Source organism: Protopterus annectens, chromosome 1.part1 (assembly GCF_019279795.1).
Source record: "Protopterus annectens isolate FY-2018-M chromosome 1.part1, PAN1.0, whole genome shotgun sequence".
NCBI classification, from domain to species: Eukaryota; Metazoa; Chordata; order Ceratodontiformes; family Protopteridae; genus Protopterus; species Protopterus annectens.
This window is the reverse complement of record NC_056726.1, coordinates 1,658,857,265-1,658,876,373: the sequence shown is the minus strand read 5'-3', so window position 1 is coordinate 1,658,876,373 and position 19,109 is coordinate 1,658,857,265. Positions and strand designations below refer to the sequence as shown.

The window sequence follows — 19,109 nt, the reverse complement described above, 5'->3', positions numbered from 1 at the left end:
GTATTGGCAAAAAACTACGGGCACTCATAAAATCGTCTAAGGCCAGCTTCGAGAGAAAAATTGCACAGGACACTAAGGATAATCACAAGGCTTTCTTTATTTATGTTAGGAACCTGGGTAGGAATTCCCAGATATGCTCAGAATTAGTCCAAAATGACAAAAAATACATCGAACCCACAGACATTGCCAACATCCTAGCTGGCAGGTTCAGCGCAAACTTCTACCCCCCCCCTCCCCACCAAAAGGGCAAATATCTATCCCAGCAGAGTGCTGCCCCCCAGACATCTCAGATGCTCAGGTAAGAGCCGTCCTCTCCAAAGCAAAAAACACAGCATCAGTGGGACCAGACGGTGTCCCAGGCTGCGTCCTATATGAACTCCAAGAAGAGCTAAACCCAAACATAAAACTACTGTTCCATCTCAGCCTTACTACAAGATATGTACCCAAAGAGTGGCTTACAGCAACAGTGGTCCCTCTCCACAAAGGTGGTGCCTCAACGGATCCTGGAAACTATCGCCCCATAAGCCTGACTAGCTTGGTCTGCAAAGCTATGGAAAGGATCATCATGGACCTCATAAATAAAGATATTGGGGACCTACAGACACTGGATCCTACCCAGTTCGGCTTTGTTAAGGGCAGATCCTGCCTCTTAAACCTGGTCGATTTCTTTGAAACAGTCATCAAGTCCATTGACGAGGGAAAGGTGGTCCACACAGCCTACCTGGACCTCGCAAAAGCCTTCGATACAATACCCCACTCGGTCATTATAGATAAGCTCACCAGCTTAAATATAAACCCCTATGGCACTAGATGGGTTGCAAACTAGCTCAAGGACAGAACCCACATGGTTAGAATTGCTGGAGCCATGTCAGACTCCAAACCAGTTACAAGTGGCGTCCCACAAGGCTCAGTCCTGGGACCTCTCTTGTTCAGTATATATTTCTCGGAGGTACAGGCCAACACGGAAGGACTGTGGCTGACCAAGTTCACATATGACTGCAAACTGGGCACCATAATTGACTCTCCAGCCAACACAAGCATCCTCCAAAAGGGCCTCATAGAAACAGACAACTGGTGCCAGAGCCATGGCCTCAAGCTAAATGCCAAAAAGTGTATAGTCATCCCCTTTGGCAAAAACAAAGTGCCCACAAATTACCACATAGGTGGTAATCCATTAAGTACAGAAGAAGTAATTAGGGACCTGGGGACCCAAGTTGATGGCAATCTCTCATTTGACAACCACGTGGCCAAAGTGGTTAGAAGAACATTTTATATAGCCCACCTAATCATGAAGGGATTCACATCTAGATCAGGGGAGGTCATCGTGCCTCTTTACTCATCCCTCATCAGGCCCATAATTGAGTACAATGCCCCTTTTGGGATGTACCTTACCAGAAACCTGCAGCAACTGGAAAGACCCCAAAAGTACCTCACCAAGAGGATCAAAGGGCTCAAACAGATGCCATATGCTGCCCGGTTAAAGAAACTCCAGCTCTACTCAGTGGCATACCACCCTCAGATCTTTTTGTTCCAGGGGTCCTATTCTCACACATGGCAGTTGTGGGTGTTTTTTGTGTGTTTCTGTGTCTGTGTAGGGAGCAATGCATTTTAGGCTAGTCACACTCACTACAATTCAAATGCCCTACTTTGGCAATGCTGCTGATGTCATTCACTGTGAAATACACCTTTGGGGAAGGAGTGCTCCAGTTATCTCTGTGGTGCGTCTTATAACAGCGGCATGCTGTAGTGTGATATAGAATGCTGGTAGGGGTTCTATTCCCACACATGGCAGTTGTGGATGTTTTGTGTGTGTTTCTATGTCTGTGTAAGGAGAAATGCATTTTAGGCTAGTCACACTCACTACAATTCAAATGCCCTACTTTGGCAATCCTGCTGATGTCATTCACTGTGAAATACACCTTTGGGGAAGAAGTACTCCAGTTATTCCCATGGTGCGTCCTATAACAGCTTCATGCTGTAGTGTGATATAGAACCCTGGTAGGAGTTCTATTCCCACATGTGGCAGTTGTGGATGTTTTGTGTTGTTTCTATGTCTGTGTAGGGAGCAATGCATTTTAGTCTAGTCACACTCATTACAATTCAAATGCCCTACTTTGGCAATCATGCTGATGTCATTCACTGTGAAATACACCTTTGGGGAAGGAGTACTCCAGTAATCTCTGTGGCATGTCCTATAACTGCATAGTGCTGTAGTGTAATAAACTAGTTAGGTAGGAGTTCTAATCCCAGACATGACAGGTGCCATCCTGCTCCTAAACGGATGCTTCTCTGCAGGACTAAGCTAGTCCTGCATGGAAGAATAGTAAATCCGGGGGGTTATAAATTGGCCTTACAATATACTGATGTCTGGAGGACTTAATGTACTTTAATATGTACTGAATTTCTTAACCTAGTAATCTACAGTATTTATACTCAGAAGGTGTAAGAATCATATTATAAGGGATGAAGATATTACCTTGGTTCTCCAACTAAGATAAAATCATAAAAATACTTTATTGAAATACACAGTAAAAGTGAGCTGCAGGACTGTGTTGAAATCCATTACTAGGAAACAGTTGCACATCATAAGAATTCTTTGAAGTATATTTGTTAGGAACACTGTTCTCCCTCTAGCTGCCTTCTTTACTTCACCATTGTATCACCAGAAAAGTATAGAAGTCTCTCAAGCTCCAGGCATACATGCATTCTTTACCTTGCTTAAGTATTTCCCTCCTTAAATTGGCCTCTGTACGGCCTCTAACTGCATATCTTTGGCTCCTCCTGTTAGTTACACTTCTGCCAGGATTGTCTGATGTCTGTTCCAGACAAACAGGGATTCTGCCTGTAACCTCCCATAACCATAAATCCTTGTATTTCCTGTATATCTGAGCACACAATTAACCAATAATCAACCTATATATGGTCCGTATCATTTCCCTAATGTAGACCTTTTTAGTGGGGGCTAATAAGTCTGTCTCTCCAGCATGTCGTAGGCTAGGTTAAGATCCCAAGTGCAAGTGAGACTTGTCCCATTTGATTTGCAGATGTGCAGAATTTCCATTAAGGAAGTGTCAAAGACTGCTCTGTAGTCCAGTCACAAGTCGCCTCTAAGCAGTCTATATGATACACAGTACAGTGACAGGACCTTCAGTCTGTCTGTGTAGGTCATGTGTTGAAGGCCCTGAATTTTCTTGGTTAGAAATCTCTGAGGTGTCTCCAGCTACTGCATGTGTTTGCTGAGATGCATACAGAAGGGAGCATTGCACTCTATTATTGGTTTGATGAGGGACAAGTACAGGGGAGTTATAACCTCTTTAGTTTTGGTTGCTATGTCCTTACGTATGAGATAAGCAATGAAGAAGGCCTTCCTTGCCACTGTGGACACATGATAATCAAAGTTAAGGTTGCTATCAACTTGCATTTTCAGATCGCTCACCACTGGGTTTGAACTTACGGAGATATTATTAATATTGCAATCTGCAGGGAATTCTCTTTTGCTGGAGGGGATGATGAAAATGCATTTCTTCCATTAAGTTTAAGTCCTTGGCTTTGGCACCAGTCATTTATCAGTGTAAGCTCATTTTGTAGTATGTTAACATCATTGGGGAATACAATGATTGCATCCAGTTTGCAGTTATCAGCAAACTTTGTATGTCAAAGGCCATCTATTTTCACCTGGATTTCTGAGAAATAGATTCCAAACAGTAGATGGTGATTACAGATATACTGCGGTGGTGGTACTGCGGTAGCGTTGTCGACTCACAGCAAGACGTTGTCCGTTCGATTCTCAGCTAAAGCGTCTTCTGTGTGGAGACATGCGTGAAGGGGCATACCTTTGTTGAAGGTTGTGCGTCAGAGCTGGTAACTCGGCATGTAAAAATCTTCTACCAATCATTAGTGGACCGGAGTTGCGCTGTGGCGACCCCTAACCAGGAAGAAGCCAAAAGTCACAAGATGGAGATTACAGATCCTTGTGGAGCAAATGTTGGTAGAGGAGGAATCACCAACTTTGACTCTATATGTTCTGTCAGTGAGCCAGATTGCTGCCCATCTAATGAACTATGGGTTAATCCCCAACTGGATGAGTTTCTCAATGATGCCAGCATTGGGGATTGTGTGGCTTGGCTAAGTTGAGATAGGCAGCATGTACTGTTTTGCCTTCAACCAGGGCTTTGGCGACATTCTCAAAGAAGTCCACCAGGTTTAACAGTCATGATGTGCTCTTAACAAAGTCAAACTCGTTCAGGAAAAGAGTTTGAAGGTCTCCTATATGCTTGCTGGTAAGGTCCATGATGATTCTCTCCATGGCCTTACAGATGACACTGTTTACGCTTATGGGCTATAGTTCCCAGGGTCAGTTGAAGGGACCATTTTGTGCATGGAGATTACAGTTGCTGTTTTCTACTCAGCTGAAATGAAGCCAGTACTTAGACTGTGGTTAAAGAGAGTGACAAGTGGTTCTATAAATTCCTGTTTTAGATCATTTAGTAAGCAGCCTGGCATGCTATCTGATCCCATAGTAGCTGTGTATTTGGCCTTGTAGAGTGCAGTTATGACCTGCTCTTTGGAAATACTAGGTAGAGGACTGCTGACAGGTATGATTTGCGGTATGATTGGTGGGGACAGGGGGTTGAAATTTTCACCAAACTTGTCTGCTAGCAGGTTTCCAATGTCCTCAGGTTCAGTATGAGTGGTACCATTCACTATTAATTTGGCATAAAGTTGGGCCTTCCCTTTTAGATTTCAAACATAAATAAAGAATGGCTTGTGATTATCCTTAGCTAGGGATGCTAATTTAGTTTTGTAATTAGCTTTGGATGACTTTACAAGATATATAATTTGCTTGTTCAAACTGTGGAGAGTGTTCCTCCTCTGCAGAGACCATTCCCTCTTGTTCGTTCTCTTTCTCTTGTTGTATAAGCTATTTATGCTAGATGTCCACCAGGGTGGCTTGTTTTTTCATGAGAAACTTGTTTTTATCTGTTCTGGTATGGCTGAATTTTATACATTTGTATAGGTGTTTATACAGGGCATCTGTGTACACCCCTAAGTGCTGTCAATGTTGACAGGGGGGTTGAAACTATTTATGTCATCACTTTTAGGAGGCTATAGTTTGCTTTACATAAATTTTTCAACCTTTTTGCTCCTGATGGGAGGTCAGGTATGATTGTTACTAAGAAAGAGACAGATTTATAATCTGACTTTACCAGGGAGGATCCCACACATCGGGTGGTGCAGCAATCCCCCATGTTAGTGAGTACTAGTTTGAGAACATTAGAGTCCCTTCTGGGTGTGCAGACTATCTGTTCCAGGGCATTGGTGTTATGAAAGTCCAGGAATCTTAGGCATGTTTGTACTCCTATATTATGTTTCCCATTCAATGGAAGAATAGTTAATGCACCCATAACCAAGGTGTCCGGCTGTACTGAGTGACTCAAGTAGGTCAAGGTAGGCTGTGTGGTTTTCATGTCTCATGGTGGGGGACCTATAACTAACAATGATGTGGTGGGTTGTCTTTTCTACATTTAGTTGGACTTGGAGTAACTCTAGGTAGTTGTACTGTTTAACCAATATTGAGGTGTATTTGTCTTTAATAAAGATGGCTACACCTCCTCCTTTGGTTCTTTCATGTTCATTTTGCAGTCTGAATGTGTGGAAGGTGTTGTAGTCTTGCATGGCTGGAATACTCTCTGTGACCTTGAACCATGTCTCTATGACTGCAGAGACATTAGCATCTTCCAGAGCGAGTGATTCCAGTGAGTGCAGTTTTTGATTTAGACTGCTAGCATTAAGCAGCATCACCTTCATTTTGTATATAAAGGATATTTTTACATTGGGAATTTTGTTCTTATGACATTGCCTAAAACTGCACTATGGAGGAGTCAGGTACCTTTGCCAGTAACCGAAAGCCAAGAGGTGACAGGTTAAGACCATCTCTGGCAAAGTAGCATGGTCTGTCGACCATATGGTTGCAGGCTGACAGATACTGGATCCCCTTGGATTGGCACCAGCAGCTAAGCCAATTGTTGAAGTCAATCATTTTTTGTTTGTACTGAGGCATCATTCCGGGTGAAGATAAAAAGCTGCTTATGGATAGGGACATACCTGCCTGAGACACATAATCTGTAAGCTCATTCATGTCTTTCTTCATATAGTACAGGGAGGTATGTCTCAAGTCATTCACCCTAACATGGACTATGACAGAGTCAAAAACGTTCTTGTTGTTGACAGAGGTGAGTGCGTGCATGACATGGCAGATCCTGGCACCTGACAGGCAGCTGACCGTGACCTTCACCTTGTCCAGCCTCGTTAGGGGGACATCTGTGTGTTTCACTATGGAGTCACCTATGACCAAGACATTTGGTTTTGAGGTGTTTGGCCAGAGATGCTTATTGAGTAGGACACTGATACGTGTGTTTTTATGTGTAGTAGATTCTGTTGGGATTGTATTGTGTGACTTATGAGGTTCTACTCATTTGCTAAATTTTTAGTGAGTACCTCTGTGTATGTAGGTTTATGAGTTGTGTGCTGCATTTTTGGAAGAGGTGAAATATGTGTGCTGACAACCTGTTTGATATCTGGTTTGTTATTTAGTGAGAAAGAATTGATTCCAGATTCATAGTATAGATACATCTCTCACATATTGTGTTTGTATGTTTTAGGAATAATAGGTTTTAAGAATAAGGGTGATGTGCAGAGCTGTAGTAACTACAGAAGGATTAATCAGTCACAGCATAAAGTTATGGGAAAGAGTAGTAGAAGCTAGGTTAAGAAGGGACGTGATGGTTATTGATCAGCAGTATGGTTTCATGCCGGGAAAGAACACCACAGCTGTGATGTTTGCTCTGAGAGTGTTGATAGAGAAGTACAGAGAAGGTCAGAAGGAGTTGCATTGTGTTTTTGTAGACTTAGAGAAAGCATATGACAGGGTGCATAGAGAGGAGCTGTGGTATTATATGAGGAAGTCGGGAGTGTCATAGAAGTATGTAAGAGTGGTACAGGATATGTACGAGGGTAGTGTGATAGCAGTGAGGTCTGCAGTGGGAGTGACGGATGCGTTTAAAATGGACATGGGATTATATCAAGGATCAGCTTTGAGCCCTTTCTTATTTGCAATGGTGATGGACAGGTTGACAGACGAGATCAGACAGGAGTCCCCATAGACTATGATGTTTGCAGATGACATTGTGATCTGTAGTGAGAGTAGGGAACAGGTGGAGGAGACCCTGGAGAGATGGAGATATGCTCTAGAGAGAAGAGGAATGAAGGTCGGCAGGACTAAGACAGAATATATGTGTGTGAATGAGAGGGAGGATAGAAGAATGGTGAGGATGCAAAGAGTAGAGGTGGCGAAAGTGGATGAGTTTAAATACTTGGGGTCACTAGTTCAGAGTAACGGTGAGTGTGGAAGAGAGGTGAAGAAGAGAGTACAGGCAGGATGGAGTGGGTGGAGAAGAATGCCAGGAGTGATTTGTGACAGACGAGTACGTGTGAGAGTGAAAGGGAAAGGTCTACAAGAGGGTAGTGAGACCAGCTATGTTATATGGGTTGGAGACAGTGGCATTGAGAAAAAGGCAGGTGTTAAAGCTGGACGTGGCAGAGTTAAAGATGTTAAGATTTGCACTGGGTGTGACGAGGATGGGCAGGATTAGGAATAAGTATATTAGAGGGTCAGCCCAGGTTGGAAGGTTTGGAGACAAAGCCAGAGAGGCAAGATTATGTTGGTTTGGACATGTGCTGAGGATGGATGCTGAGTATATTGGGAAAAAGATGCTAAGGATGAAGCTACCAGGTTACAGGAAAAGAGGAAGGCCTAAGATAAGGTTTATGGATGTGGTGAGAGAGGACATGCAGGTGGTTGGTGTGACAGAGCAAGATGCAGAGGACAGGAAGAAATGGAAACAGATGATCCACTGTGGCGACCCCTAATGGGAACAGCTGAAAGAAGATGATGATGATGATGAGGTTGTCAGTATACATGAGGCAATTGCTACATTGCCTTAGGATGTCCATGTCAATTAGGCTGGTTGGAGAAATGGTGGAAACTGTCCATCCATTCTGACAGTTATATTCTGTAATAAATAGTGGGGAGTGGGATAGAAGGATCAGGTTCTGCTGTAGGACTAGTAAAGACAGTTAATCAGGGAAGAGGTTTAGGAGTTGAAACCTATGTCAATGCCTCAAAATGCACAGCTGGGTTGCTCACCAGGCACCAGTGCACAACTGTGTTGTGTGACAAGAAGCAGGGAAGATTAAGAGGTGTTCCCTAGCAGTTATCTAGGGAAAATTTGCATCTGTACACTGCAGTGCTAGACCCTGTTGTGTGGTGCGCAGCTATTCTCAAATGTGGTGCTTAGCTAGAAATTAATATTTAAACAGCTCTAACACAGTCTTCCAATAGAAAAGCCCCTCAGTGAACCTTTATTCCAGTAATCTGAAGCACACACAGGTCCTGAGCTAAACACTTCTGCCACAAGGGTGCAGGGGACCATCTTAATGTAATATAGCTGGCTTTAGTGTTCTAGTATATCAAACAGTCTAGATTCAGCAAGTCTGGATCTAGCCTGTGCTATTTAAGGCAGATGAATAAAAACACAGGTGCAGAATAAAAACAGTCAGAGCAGTAATAACAGTATAGATGATACAACAGTTCAGTGAAAAACAGTAGACAAGTGCAAGAAGAACGATTAAATTCTGCTAATGTTTAGAAGATTTCACAAAACACCTTGTATCTTCTTGGATGTACTTCAAATTTATTGTTTAGCTTTATGGATTAGAATGTCAAACTCTGGGCAGCCCTGCTAAACTGAGCACAAACCCATGCAAATGTGGTGCTTAAATACAAATGAATTTAAACACCTCTTACACAGCCTTCCAATACAAAAGCCCCTCACTGAGCCTTTATTCCAGAAATCTCCAACTTGGATGAGGTCCAAGCTACCCACTTTTGCCAGAAGGGGGCAGGGGACCCTCTTAATGTAAGATAGCTGGTTTTAGTGTTCTAGGGATATCAAACAGTCTAGATTCAACTAGTTTCTGTTATTATGTTTCAAAATTGAAAATTCAGCAGCAGCATCTCAGATATTGACACAGCTACTAGTTTCACAAGGACGTTCTATGACTCTTAGGTAAACTTATAGAATTTGCAGTCCTAACCAGATCTTACTAGAATGATCAATTAAAAAACACCTTTGTGGTTCATCCAAAGAACTCAAACTGGTACCCAACAAGCAAACTTTGAACAAACCTGAGCAGTTACCACAGAAAAGGAAATCAGCACAGTTGTAAAGTTTTAAAGTTAAAAAAAACAAGCTGGTTTAATAGTAGTTTAAACTAGTATTAAACCAGCTTGATTTTAACTTTAAAACTGTGCTGATTTCCTTTTCCGTGGTATTGGCTCTGGTTTGATTCCACCTTTGTGGTCCACCAACATAAATAATAAGCTCAATAATCAATGAGAAAAAACTCATTAAAGTGTACAGCAGATCAAACTACACTAAAACTTGAAAAATGCTGTTGAGTCTACTAGAGCATTCCTTAGGATAGCATTTAAAGCAAAAGACAATTACAAATCATTTTGCTGTATTAGGAACCTAAGTCATAATACTCAACATTGCTTTGAACTTACTAATAATGACATCACCTACTCAGACCTATTCAGTCCAACATGACATAAATGGTTCAGTTGCTGCCCTTCCTTAAACATTACTCCTCTTCCAGAACATTATTGTGCATTTATTGATCCCACAAATTCCCTTTAACAGATCCAAACATTTCTGGGTAATGAAAAAAAAAAGCTACAATCCGTGATATATGGTTTTCCAAGGCATTTTTATTTAGCTTCCTAAGGTGCAGATGAGCTGATAGTTTGAGGATCTGGGTATTAGGAAACCTCATGAGAAATGGAAAAGGCTCAAGTTTTAACAGGTAGAGAAGAATGGAACCTACTAGTAAATGGGAACCACATTTTGCAGATAGTCCTTTAAAAAAAGTCATGTGTCATTTGGAATAAGGATTGAAGGGGGAATTAATCTAAGCTAATGATTTTAAGATTTGGGTATAAGACAACCAAACTGTAGCTTTGTTTTGCATTTGTCAACTTGCTTTGAATAGAATACATCAGTGGTGATCCCTTTGTGGATTAGAGCAAAAAACTTGCAAGTGCAGTTATTAGTTGCTTGTAGTGTTAAATGTACATTCTTTGCTGCTGTGGCAATGAGAAGGAAAGTGTATTCTAGAGGAGCTAACAGAATACTTTTCCAGATTGCATATCTGCATTCTAGAGTATAACTAAATTACCTGGATGCTATAGTGTTTGATTTCCCAGATACCTTGTGACTACAAACAGCTAGGCATGTTTGGGATACCTATGTAGCTCACATTATCGGATTTTGGTGCAGGTTCTGGCTCTATTAATTAATTAAGAAGGTAAAATACTAACCATTGGCCTCACATGAAGTCTTACTGCTACCCTGGGATCTGAAATAGTAGAAGCATGATTGACACTTTTAGTAGCATTAAAATTTAGTGATTAAACAGGCTTGTCCATTACACGATGCTGTAATAGAGCTTATCAGTTGTCCTCACTGTTCACCTAACTCTACTTCAAACGAGTTGTCTGTAACTGCTGAAAGATAGCCGATTGTTTTCATTGCTCTTTTAATTCTGGCTACCATGTTCTAACTGTAATGGTTCCACTTTTAGTTAAACAACTCTGTTTCTAGCTTATAATTAATGCTATACATTGTTTTATCCTATTTCAATAGCTAAGTACAGCTGCTGTGTTACAGATAGTAGAGTTAGAATGCAATTAGGTGATTGCTCCTGTGCTTTTGACCTATGCATTGTTGTTTTCTAATCCTGTTGCTGATGTTTAATTTTGAACAAGAGCTTTTGACCTATTATTTGATGTTGTCTACTCCTGGTGCTGATGATTAATATTTGATCAAGTTTTTTAGTCCTGTTAAATCTGTACTGCTAAAGAAACATCTCTCTTGCTTTATCCAGTGTTAATTTTAACCTTCTTCTCACTGTATTTTTATTTCTCTCCAGCTGTGCAAACCTATTATACTTACTTTTTCCACTCCCGGCTGTGCCCAATTGGAATCCAAAGACCAGCTCTATCCACCTACCTAAACCTGCCTGTGTACTTCCTCACCTGGGTAATCTAAACACCCTTGGACTAAAAGCCACATTAACTAAGATTGTATGTCACAAAGTATTTTTTTTTCTTCATCTACTATATGTATATACTAGTCCAGTACACCTCCTAGGTGTGCTAGTTAAACTGCCATATCTGCCAGCAGCCATACCCCCTACCCCCCTGACTACTACTGATGTACTCCACTGTCTGTCTCTAAGATACTGCAGCCTCCAACCTTTATTCTAACACCCCTCTAACCTCTCCCTTCTCCATTACTTTTTATTTTTTATTTAAATCCATCTGCTGCAATCTCTTTACAGGGTAGTTACAGACTTTGGCTACTAGATGGCAGTCTTTACCCACCTCTAATTTCACTTTAGTTCTCTTCCTACCTCTTACTTTAAACTTTTCACGCCTGTTGCACTTTTCTCCTTTGCTATCTTCTCCCATAGTCTGTTTAAACCTTGCACCCATCTCCTTCCATAGTCCTTATAAACCCTTTACTTAGCCCTCCTCTCCACCTGCACTACTCCTTCATTAAACCTTACTCACCCAGGTTTCCCCTCTCTTTTCTTTCCCCTTTCCTCTCACTCACAATCTCTGCCTTTTCACTTATTGTCTCCTGTTCTTACCTTCTACCTTACTGGTTGTTTTTTCTCACTGCTTTTACCTTACTTGAGTCTGCCCTGCTCCATTTGCCCTGTGGGCTCACTCCGCTCCCCTATCCTACCCCCAATTCTCACCCACCCCCAGTGGTCCTAGACTTATACTTTACTAAACACTCCCCCTAATTTTCTCAACCTATCACAAACCTCCTCATCACTATGCCACTCCTCTATCTGTTTCTTTCCTAATTAGCTCTAATTACCTCTCATTTGAACTACTCCCTTACCTATCCTAACCATCTTCTGCACTAACTACTTCCCATATCTACCTCCTATACCACATCCTCTAATTTCTTTTTTGCATATTTTATACCCTGCTCAATCTCTTGAAACATTCTCTCCTACTTTTCCACTACACCTACTCACACAAGCTACTCTTATCTCATATCTACTTACTACTATGTCCCAAACACACAAAACTATCTTCACATACACACTACTCTTTACTACCGCAATAGCCTCTCCTACCATACCTTATTCACTCACCTTCTTTGAAAATCTTACTCTACTTGAACAAAACCAAAATTTCCAACAAACTTTACCATCTTCTTTCATCTACATCCTCAACCACAGTGACATAACCTGTACCTCTAACTACATACTACCAAAATACCACAGAGCAACCCATGTGACTTACTGCACTATCAAAAAGAATTTTAATAATTCCTACAAAATCTTTAAATTTCAACACTATCCCCAGCGTCACTTCCTCCTAGATGGTTATATTCATCCAAACCCTGGCCCCAATAATGACAATAGCAATAACCTTGACAATGTAACTTTACCTAATATTTCTACATTAGCTAAAGCACCTAACTCCCTCCTGATAGCTCACCTTAATATTAGAAGTATTCACAATAAAATTTCCCACCTGCATGCACTCCTTGATTTGCACTCATTTGATATTCTATGTCTTACAGAAACTTGGCTAAAACCATCTACTCTAGACCAGGACATTACCCCTCCAGGCTATAATATCCTTAGATGTGACCGCAAAACCAAAAAAGGTGGAGGTATAGCCATACTCTATAAATCTAATCTCCAAGTTTCCCCCTTTAATTTGCTCCCATCATTAGACACCAAATCTGAAATGCTGTCTACCAAACTCCAAATCAACAACTCCAAATCTATCTACCTAATTTGTATGTATCTTCCCCCTGGTAACAATACTAATACTCTTGAAAACTTACTTAGTTACCTCTCCACCCAACTACTCCAGGAGACCATTGTACTGGGTGACTTCAACATAGACTGGTTCACCTGCAGTTCCCAAAACCCTACTAACCACATAAATCTCTTTGGATTCTCTCAATTAATAACCACCCCTACTAGCATCCGCAAACCTAGCAGGAAAGAATCTACTCTTGACTGGATACTTATTAATAACCACCCTGGCAATTATACTCCAGGACCCCTTCCCGACAATAACAGCGACCATATGATAACTTACATTATTAGACAAAAACTCCATATCTCAACTACTCATAATGTCAAAAGTTTCCGCTCAAAGAAAATCCAGATATCTTCCTGAATGAATTGCAAGCATGTGACTGGTCACCACTGACACATCTTGAACTTGATGAGGCTGTGACCTACTTCAACACTAACTTTCTTCAAATTCTAGACTACCATGCACCTTACCGCTCTACTAGAATTAGAACCAAATCTGCCCCATTGCTAACAAAACAAACTAAGCAAAAGATGCTCCTCAGAAACAAAACCTGGGCTAAATGGAGAGCTACCAAATGTCCATCTGATCACCTCCTCTTTAAACAGTTAATAAATGCCACCAAGAAGGATATTCTCAGAGACAAAAAAGACTTCTACCTTCACCTCCAACAAACCAGTCAACAAACTCCACAAAAATTTTGGTCAGGGATAAACAAACTTCTTCAGCCAGGACACTCTACTACTCCTGTCCCAGCAGGTTTCAATCATAATAATTCCAACCAGATCCCTGATGCCTTTAATAACTATTTTACAGAAGCCATTCAAACCCTAGCCAATTCCTTACCTCCTTCTACTGCTTCCCCACCAAATACCTCCAAGACTTCATCTCCTACCTTTCATATACAACCTGTACCTACATCTCTCATCTATAAGCTACTTAAAAAACTGAAACCTTGCACCCCATCTGCTGACCGTCTCCCATCTGAATTTCTACAAATTGCTGCAAAAGCTATAGACTACCCCATCTCTATCCTTATTAACAGAACTATTTCTGAAGGCAAAATCCCTACCATATGGAAAGTATCCCACATCATCCCTTTACATAAAGGTGGATCTTCTATTGAGCTTTCTAACTTTCGACCTATTGCCTTACTCTCCCCATTAGCTAAGATAATGGAAAAATGTATTCACAAACAACTACTTAACCACCTATTACAAAATAACCTACTAGCAAACTGCCAACATGGCTTCAGACCATTCCACAGCACGACTGCCCTTCTACACTTCACTGACTCTATAAATAAAAATCATAACAATAACTCCTTTTCCTCTGCACTATTTATTGACCTGTCAAAAGCCTTTGATATGGTTAACCATAACTTATTTCTAGACAAACTAAAATTCCATTCTCTTGATCCACAAGCATTACAATGGTTTAGGTCTTATCTTAAAAACAGACAGCAAGCAGTACTGTGGGATAACAATCTGTCTTCATTACTTCCAGTAAATATTGGAGGCCCACAAGGCTCTATCTTAGGTCCCCTTCTTTTTTCCTTATTTATTAACGACCTACACATGAACATACCTCAAGCCACCTGCATTCAATATGCAGATGACTCAACCTTAATCTGTACTGCTAAGAATATAGCCTCCCTCCAGTCCCTCACCCAAACTGTTTTCCATAATGTTGAAAACTGGTTTATGCAACACTGCTTCCTCCTAAATCCCCAAAAAACAAAACTACTGTTTTTTACTCATAAATCACCCAATCCATTCTTCTCTATAACCTCTACCAATGCTACCAACATAAATAACCCCAGATACTACAACCCGCTTACTAGGTGTAACAATTGATATTCGTCTTAACTATGATGACCATATTAACTCCACCATAAAGTATGTTAACAAAAAACTTGGTACTCTCTATAGAATTAAACCCTTCCTTACCCCGTCAGCCAGGAAAACTATTGCCCAAACCCACCTCATTTCTCCCCTCTTCTATGCCTCTGATATATATACTAACCTATCTAAAACAACCTCTCCAAACTTTCTACCTGTTATAATAGTATAGCTAGATTCATCACTTGCTCTTCCTTTAAAACTCATCACTGCCTTAACCTCAAACAACTAGGATGGCTAGAACTGCAGAACCATATACTCTGTCAACAGTTACTTATCACTCAAAAGATCCTATACCACCCCAATAATACCCCTATCCTCACTAATCTGATTTCACCATATAAAAATCTAGCTACACTACGTTCTGCTAATAAACTCCTCGTCTCCTCTTTTAAATCTAACAACAAAGCTGGTGACTCACTTTTCTCAAACACTACAGGTAAAAACTGGAATCAGCTTCTTCCTGAACTATCCACCCTAGCTTCTACTTCTCTATTCAAAAAACATACTAAAGAACATCTTAAAACTCAGTGGCTTTGTCCTTGTGCTAACCCCTCCTGCTCATACCCCTTTCCCCACTCCCCTAACCTAGGCCTCCAAATCTAATAACTTCTCTTTTTTTTTCCTCTTAGTAAGAGGATATAATATAAGGGCTTTACTCTGTCTTGCTCATACCCACTTTTGTGTTTAGTATAATTGTTTTTTTTATTTAGTTTAACTTTTAATATAATATCTATAGTTTATAATTTTAATACTATAATTTTCTTTTAACCAATGCTACCTCTGTACTGTTATTATAAATGTCTTTGTTATACATTGTAAACTTTGTCACTGTTCATGCTTGGAGCTTTTCTCCCTGGGCCTCTACTGAAAATGGACATATATCCAGTTAGAGTAGTCCGGTCAACAAATGTAAAATAAATAAATAAATAGAGAGAGAAAATTTGAATTCCTGGTGACTAGAATAGTAGTCTGTTTATTTATTTATTTATTTATTTTACATTTGTTGACCGGGCTAGTCTAGCTGGACATACATCCGTTTTCAGTAGAGGCCCGGGGAGAAAAGCTCCAACACTAGCAGTAAACAAAAAATATAAACAAAACAACGATATGAATGAAAAAGTACAAAGTACAAAGGTAGCCTTGTTTAAAAACAAATGACAAAAACAGACAATTGTATAGATATGCATCATATACAGTTAGTCTAACAAAAGCAGATATGCAAAACACAAAGATAGAATTGAATGAGACAAAGAATTTATAGTATCGCCTATTTCTAAGATGTAAAATGTCAAAAATTGAAAGTCTTATTTAGAGGCATAGTCAGGGGAGGGGAGGAAAGTTAGGAGTAGCGGAGAAGCAATTTCAGTCAGGGTTAGCACAAGGACAAAGCCACTGAGTTTTAAGATGTTCTTTGATATGTTTTTGAAAAGAGAGGTAGAGTTTTGGTTAGATATTTCATGAGGGAGTTGATTCCAGGTTTTTCCTGCAGTATTTGAAAATAGTGAGTCCCCAGCTTTATTGTAGGATTTAGTCAAGGATACTAGGAGTTTATTAGCAGAGCGTAGAGTAGCTAGGTTTTTATAGGGTGAAATCAATTTAGTAAGGCTAGGGGTATTATCAGGGTAGAAAAGGGTCTTATGAATGATAAGTAACTGTTGATAGAGTAGGTGGTTATTCAGTTCTAACCAATCTAGTTGTTTGAGGTTAAGACAGTGGTGAGTTCTGAGGGGAGTAGCAGTACTGAATCTAGCTATACTATTGTAACAGGTAGAGAGTTTGGTAATGTTATTTTTAGATAATTTAGTATATATAGCAGAGGCATAGAAAAGGGTGGAGATAAGGTGGGTCTGGGCAATGTTTTTTCTAGCTAATGGGGTAAGGAAGGGTTTAATTCTATAGAGAGTACCAATTTTATGCTGATGACCACTTGAATCCTGGTGTAGTACTGAACTATGAACATGCAAAGCAAATGCAAATCAAAATAAATGGCAACTGGATCTGGAGGAGGTTGTGAAATAGAAATAGTGTGGTGGTAAAATCTGGACTATAAATTTTACAAGTGCAATTCCAGAACTTCTTTCGATTATTGTCTTTCTGTTGATTTAAATTAAATCAGCTTTAAAATGTAACATGATATATACAAGCACATTTATTATACCTTTATCTGCGTTCTGTTTATGCATCCAGTTTAAATGTATGTTACTTATAGTGTTGCATGGACTGATGCGTAATATTTATGGTGTTTTATTATATAGGCTGTGTTCATTTTCATTCTCTGTCACTACTCAGTTACATATACATTCAGATCTCGTTATTATACTGCTATTTATTAAATTATTACAAGTACGCATCCAGGAGTTTAGCTCTATTTAGAAATATATTAAATTTACATGCAAATTAATAAAAAGAGGCAGATAAACCCTTGAAAAAACACACTTATATTAATCCAGCACAGGACTCTTATATTAATTGCGAATAAATAATTCCCACTGAGAAAGCAACTTGGCCTTTGGACTTCACATTTATGAGTAGAGGGATATATTTATTCCCTTGAACAGCTGATGTTACAGAGGGCTTACTGCTTAATTAACCACCTTGTCTGTCTGTTGTGGGAATTACATTGCCACCAAATCCTGCAGATCTTCAGTTCAACATGTTTATGAAAATAAGTTAAATCAGGTAAGCAAATGATTTTATTGCAGGGACAGGCTCTGCTTTTGCAGTGTATTTTCCTTTATACACCAGTAGCTAATGCCATGTGATTGATATAAGGCCTCGTCATACAAGGCAGGCTGCTGAATTTAACTCACAAGACAGTCGCTTATTTGTTGTTAAAAACTACAACAAAATACATAATTATATAGTTTTTTAGCAGATCATGTCACCAATGCACACTTTTCTTAGAATTTTTTCACATCAGTGCTTCACAAACTGCATAACAGAGATTCATTAAGGTTATTGTTTTTGACTATCAGAGGCAAAGTGGAAAATCTTACTTTGCATGCAGCTTCTTGGCAAAATAAACTGACAACCTTTGTCACTGTCACTTGTATTCTGTGCACACAAGGTTATAACTACATTATTCTTCCTCTGGCAAAAGATGTTATTCACAGCAATAAAATCTACAGCTTATGCTATAGTGTCAAAGACATTCAGAAAATTCTTTGTTGTAGAAACGGAAACATATTCACTGTACCTTGTTGCATAAGGGATCCCACTCCAAACCAAAAGCTGTTTAGCAGTGTGAAGTTGTTTTCAACTATATCTGAGCCAGGATTACAAGGATGTGCATCGTACCATTCATAAGGACTGAACCTGTTGGAAGACAGACACCAGAAAAGTAGAACCATTAACAAAGGAAGAGTGGCCACACTAAACATTAAGGAAAATATGAGAAAGCAATAATAACAAAGTAATCGGATTCTGTTTAGTTTCTAATATTTTCACACTTGCCAAAGTATCACTGCTGTTGCATATATATTGGTGAAATAAATTATATTATTATGTATATACTTTTTGGTTAATCCCACCAGGACATTATTTCTTTTCAGAAGAGACCCTAGGTGATATTCACAAGTGAGAGGACGTTTGATCAAGGCATTGAGGGAACTTCTCCTAGTTTTTTTTCAACGAGTGTCATGAGATCTTTTATATCCCAATGATTAACCACCAACTCAGGCAGATGGGATCTTGAGTTAACATCTCAATGGGAGTGGAGCACCCCCTTATGCTGTACTGCAATGTCAGTAACGGAAATAGAACCCATGCCCCTTCTGATCTTCCAACATCAAAGGAGAGTATACGGTACACATTTTGTCTGGCAATCCAAATAATATCTAATATTTAGTAATAGTTAAATTTAAAGAGTATTGTCTATACATTATGAATCCTCTCCTCACATTTACCTAGCTCACTTCATTGTAACACCTAAGACAACTTTCTTCAAAACAGGTAAATGTAAAATAATACAGTGAAACCTAGCCAGTACAGCTGCACTGTTTCACTCTCAGTATTATGGTAATTAATTAAAATAATGTCATGGCAACAGGAATAATTCTATTTACTGCATCTCATGATAGAAATCATCTGTATTGCTTGTACATGACATCATTAGAATTTAAAAACAGAATTAAAGTGTGTAATACTAAGATTGTTCTGTCAAAGGCATTGATAATAAAATAACTTATCAAAGCTTCTGACTTCCTATACTACTGAGAATCATATTATTG

General features: G+C 39.7%; 1 protein-coding gene across 1 annotated transcript in view; it reads right to left on the bottom strand.

Annotated features, from left to right (window-relative positions):
- The window catches only part of GRIK3 (glutamate ionotropic receptor kainate type subunit 3), a 2,817,598-nt gene that overhangs the window by 548,602 nt on the left and 2,249,887 nt on the right, over positions 1-19,109 (bottom strand). Inside the window, exon 12 of the mRNA XM_044083835.1 lies at positions 18,077-18,195. Coding sequence (XP_043939770.1) covers positions 18,077-18,195 — 119 coding nt within the window. The remainder of the gene's footprint in view (positions 1-18,076; positions 18,196-19,109) is intronic.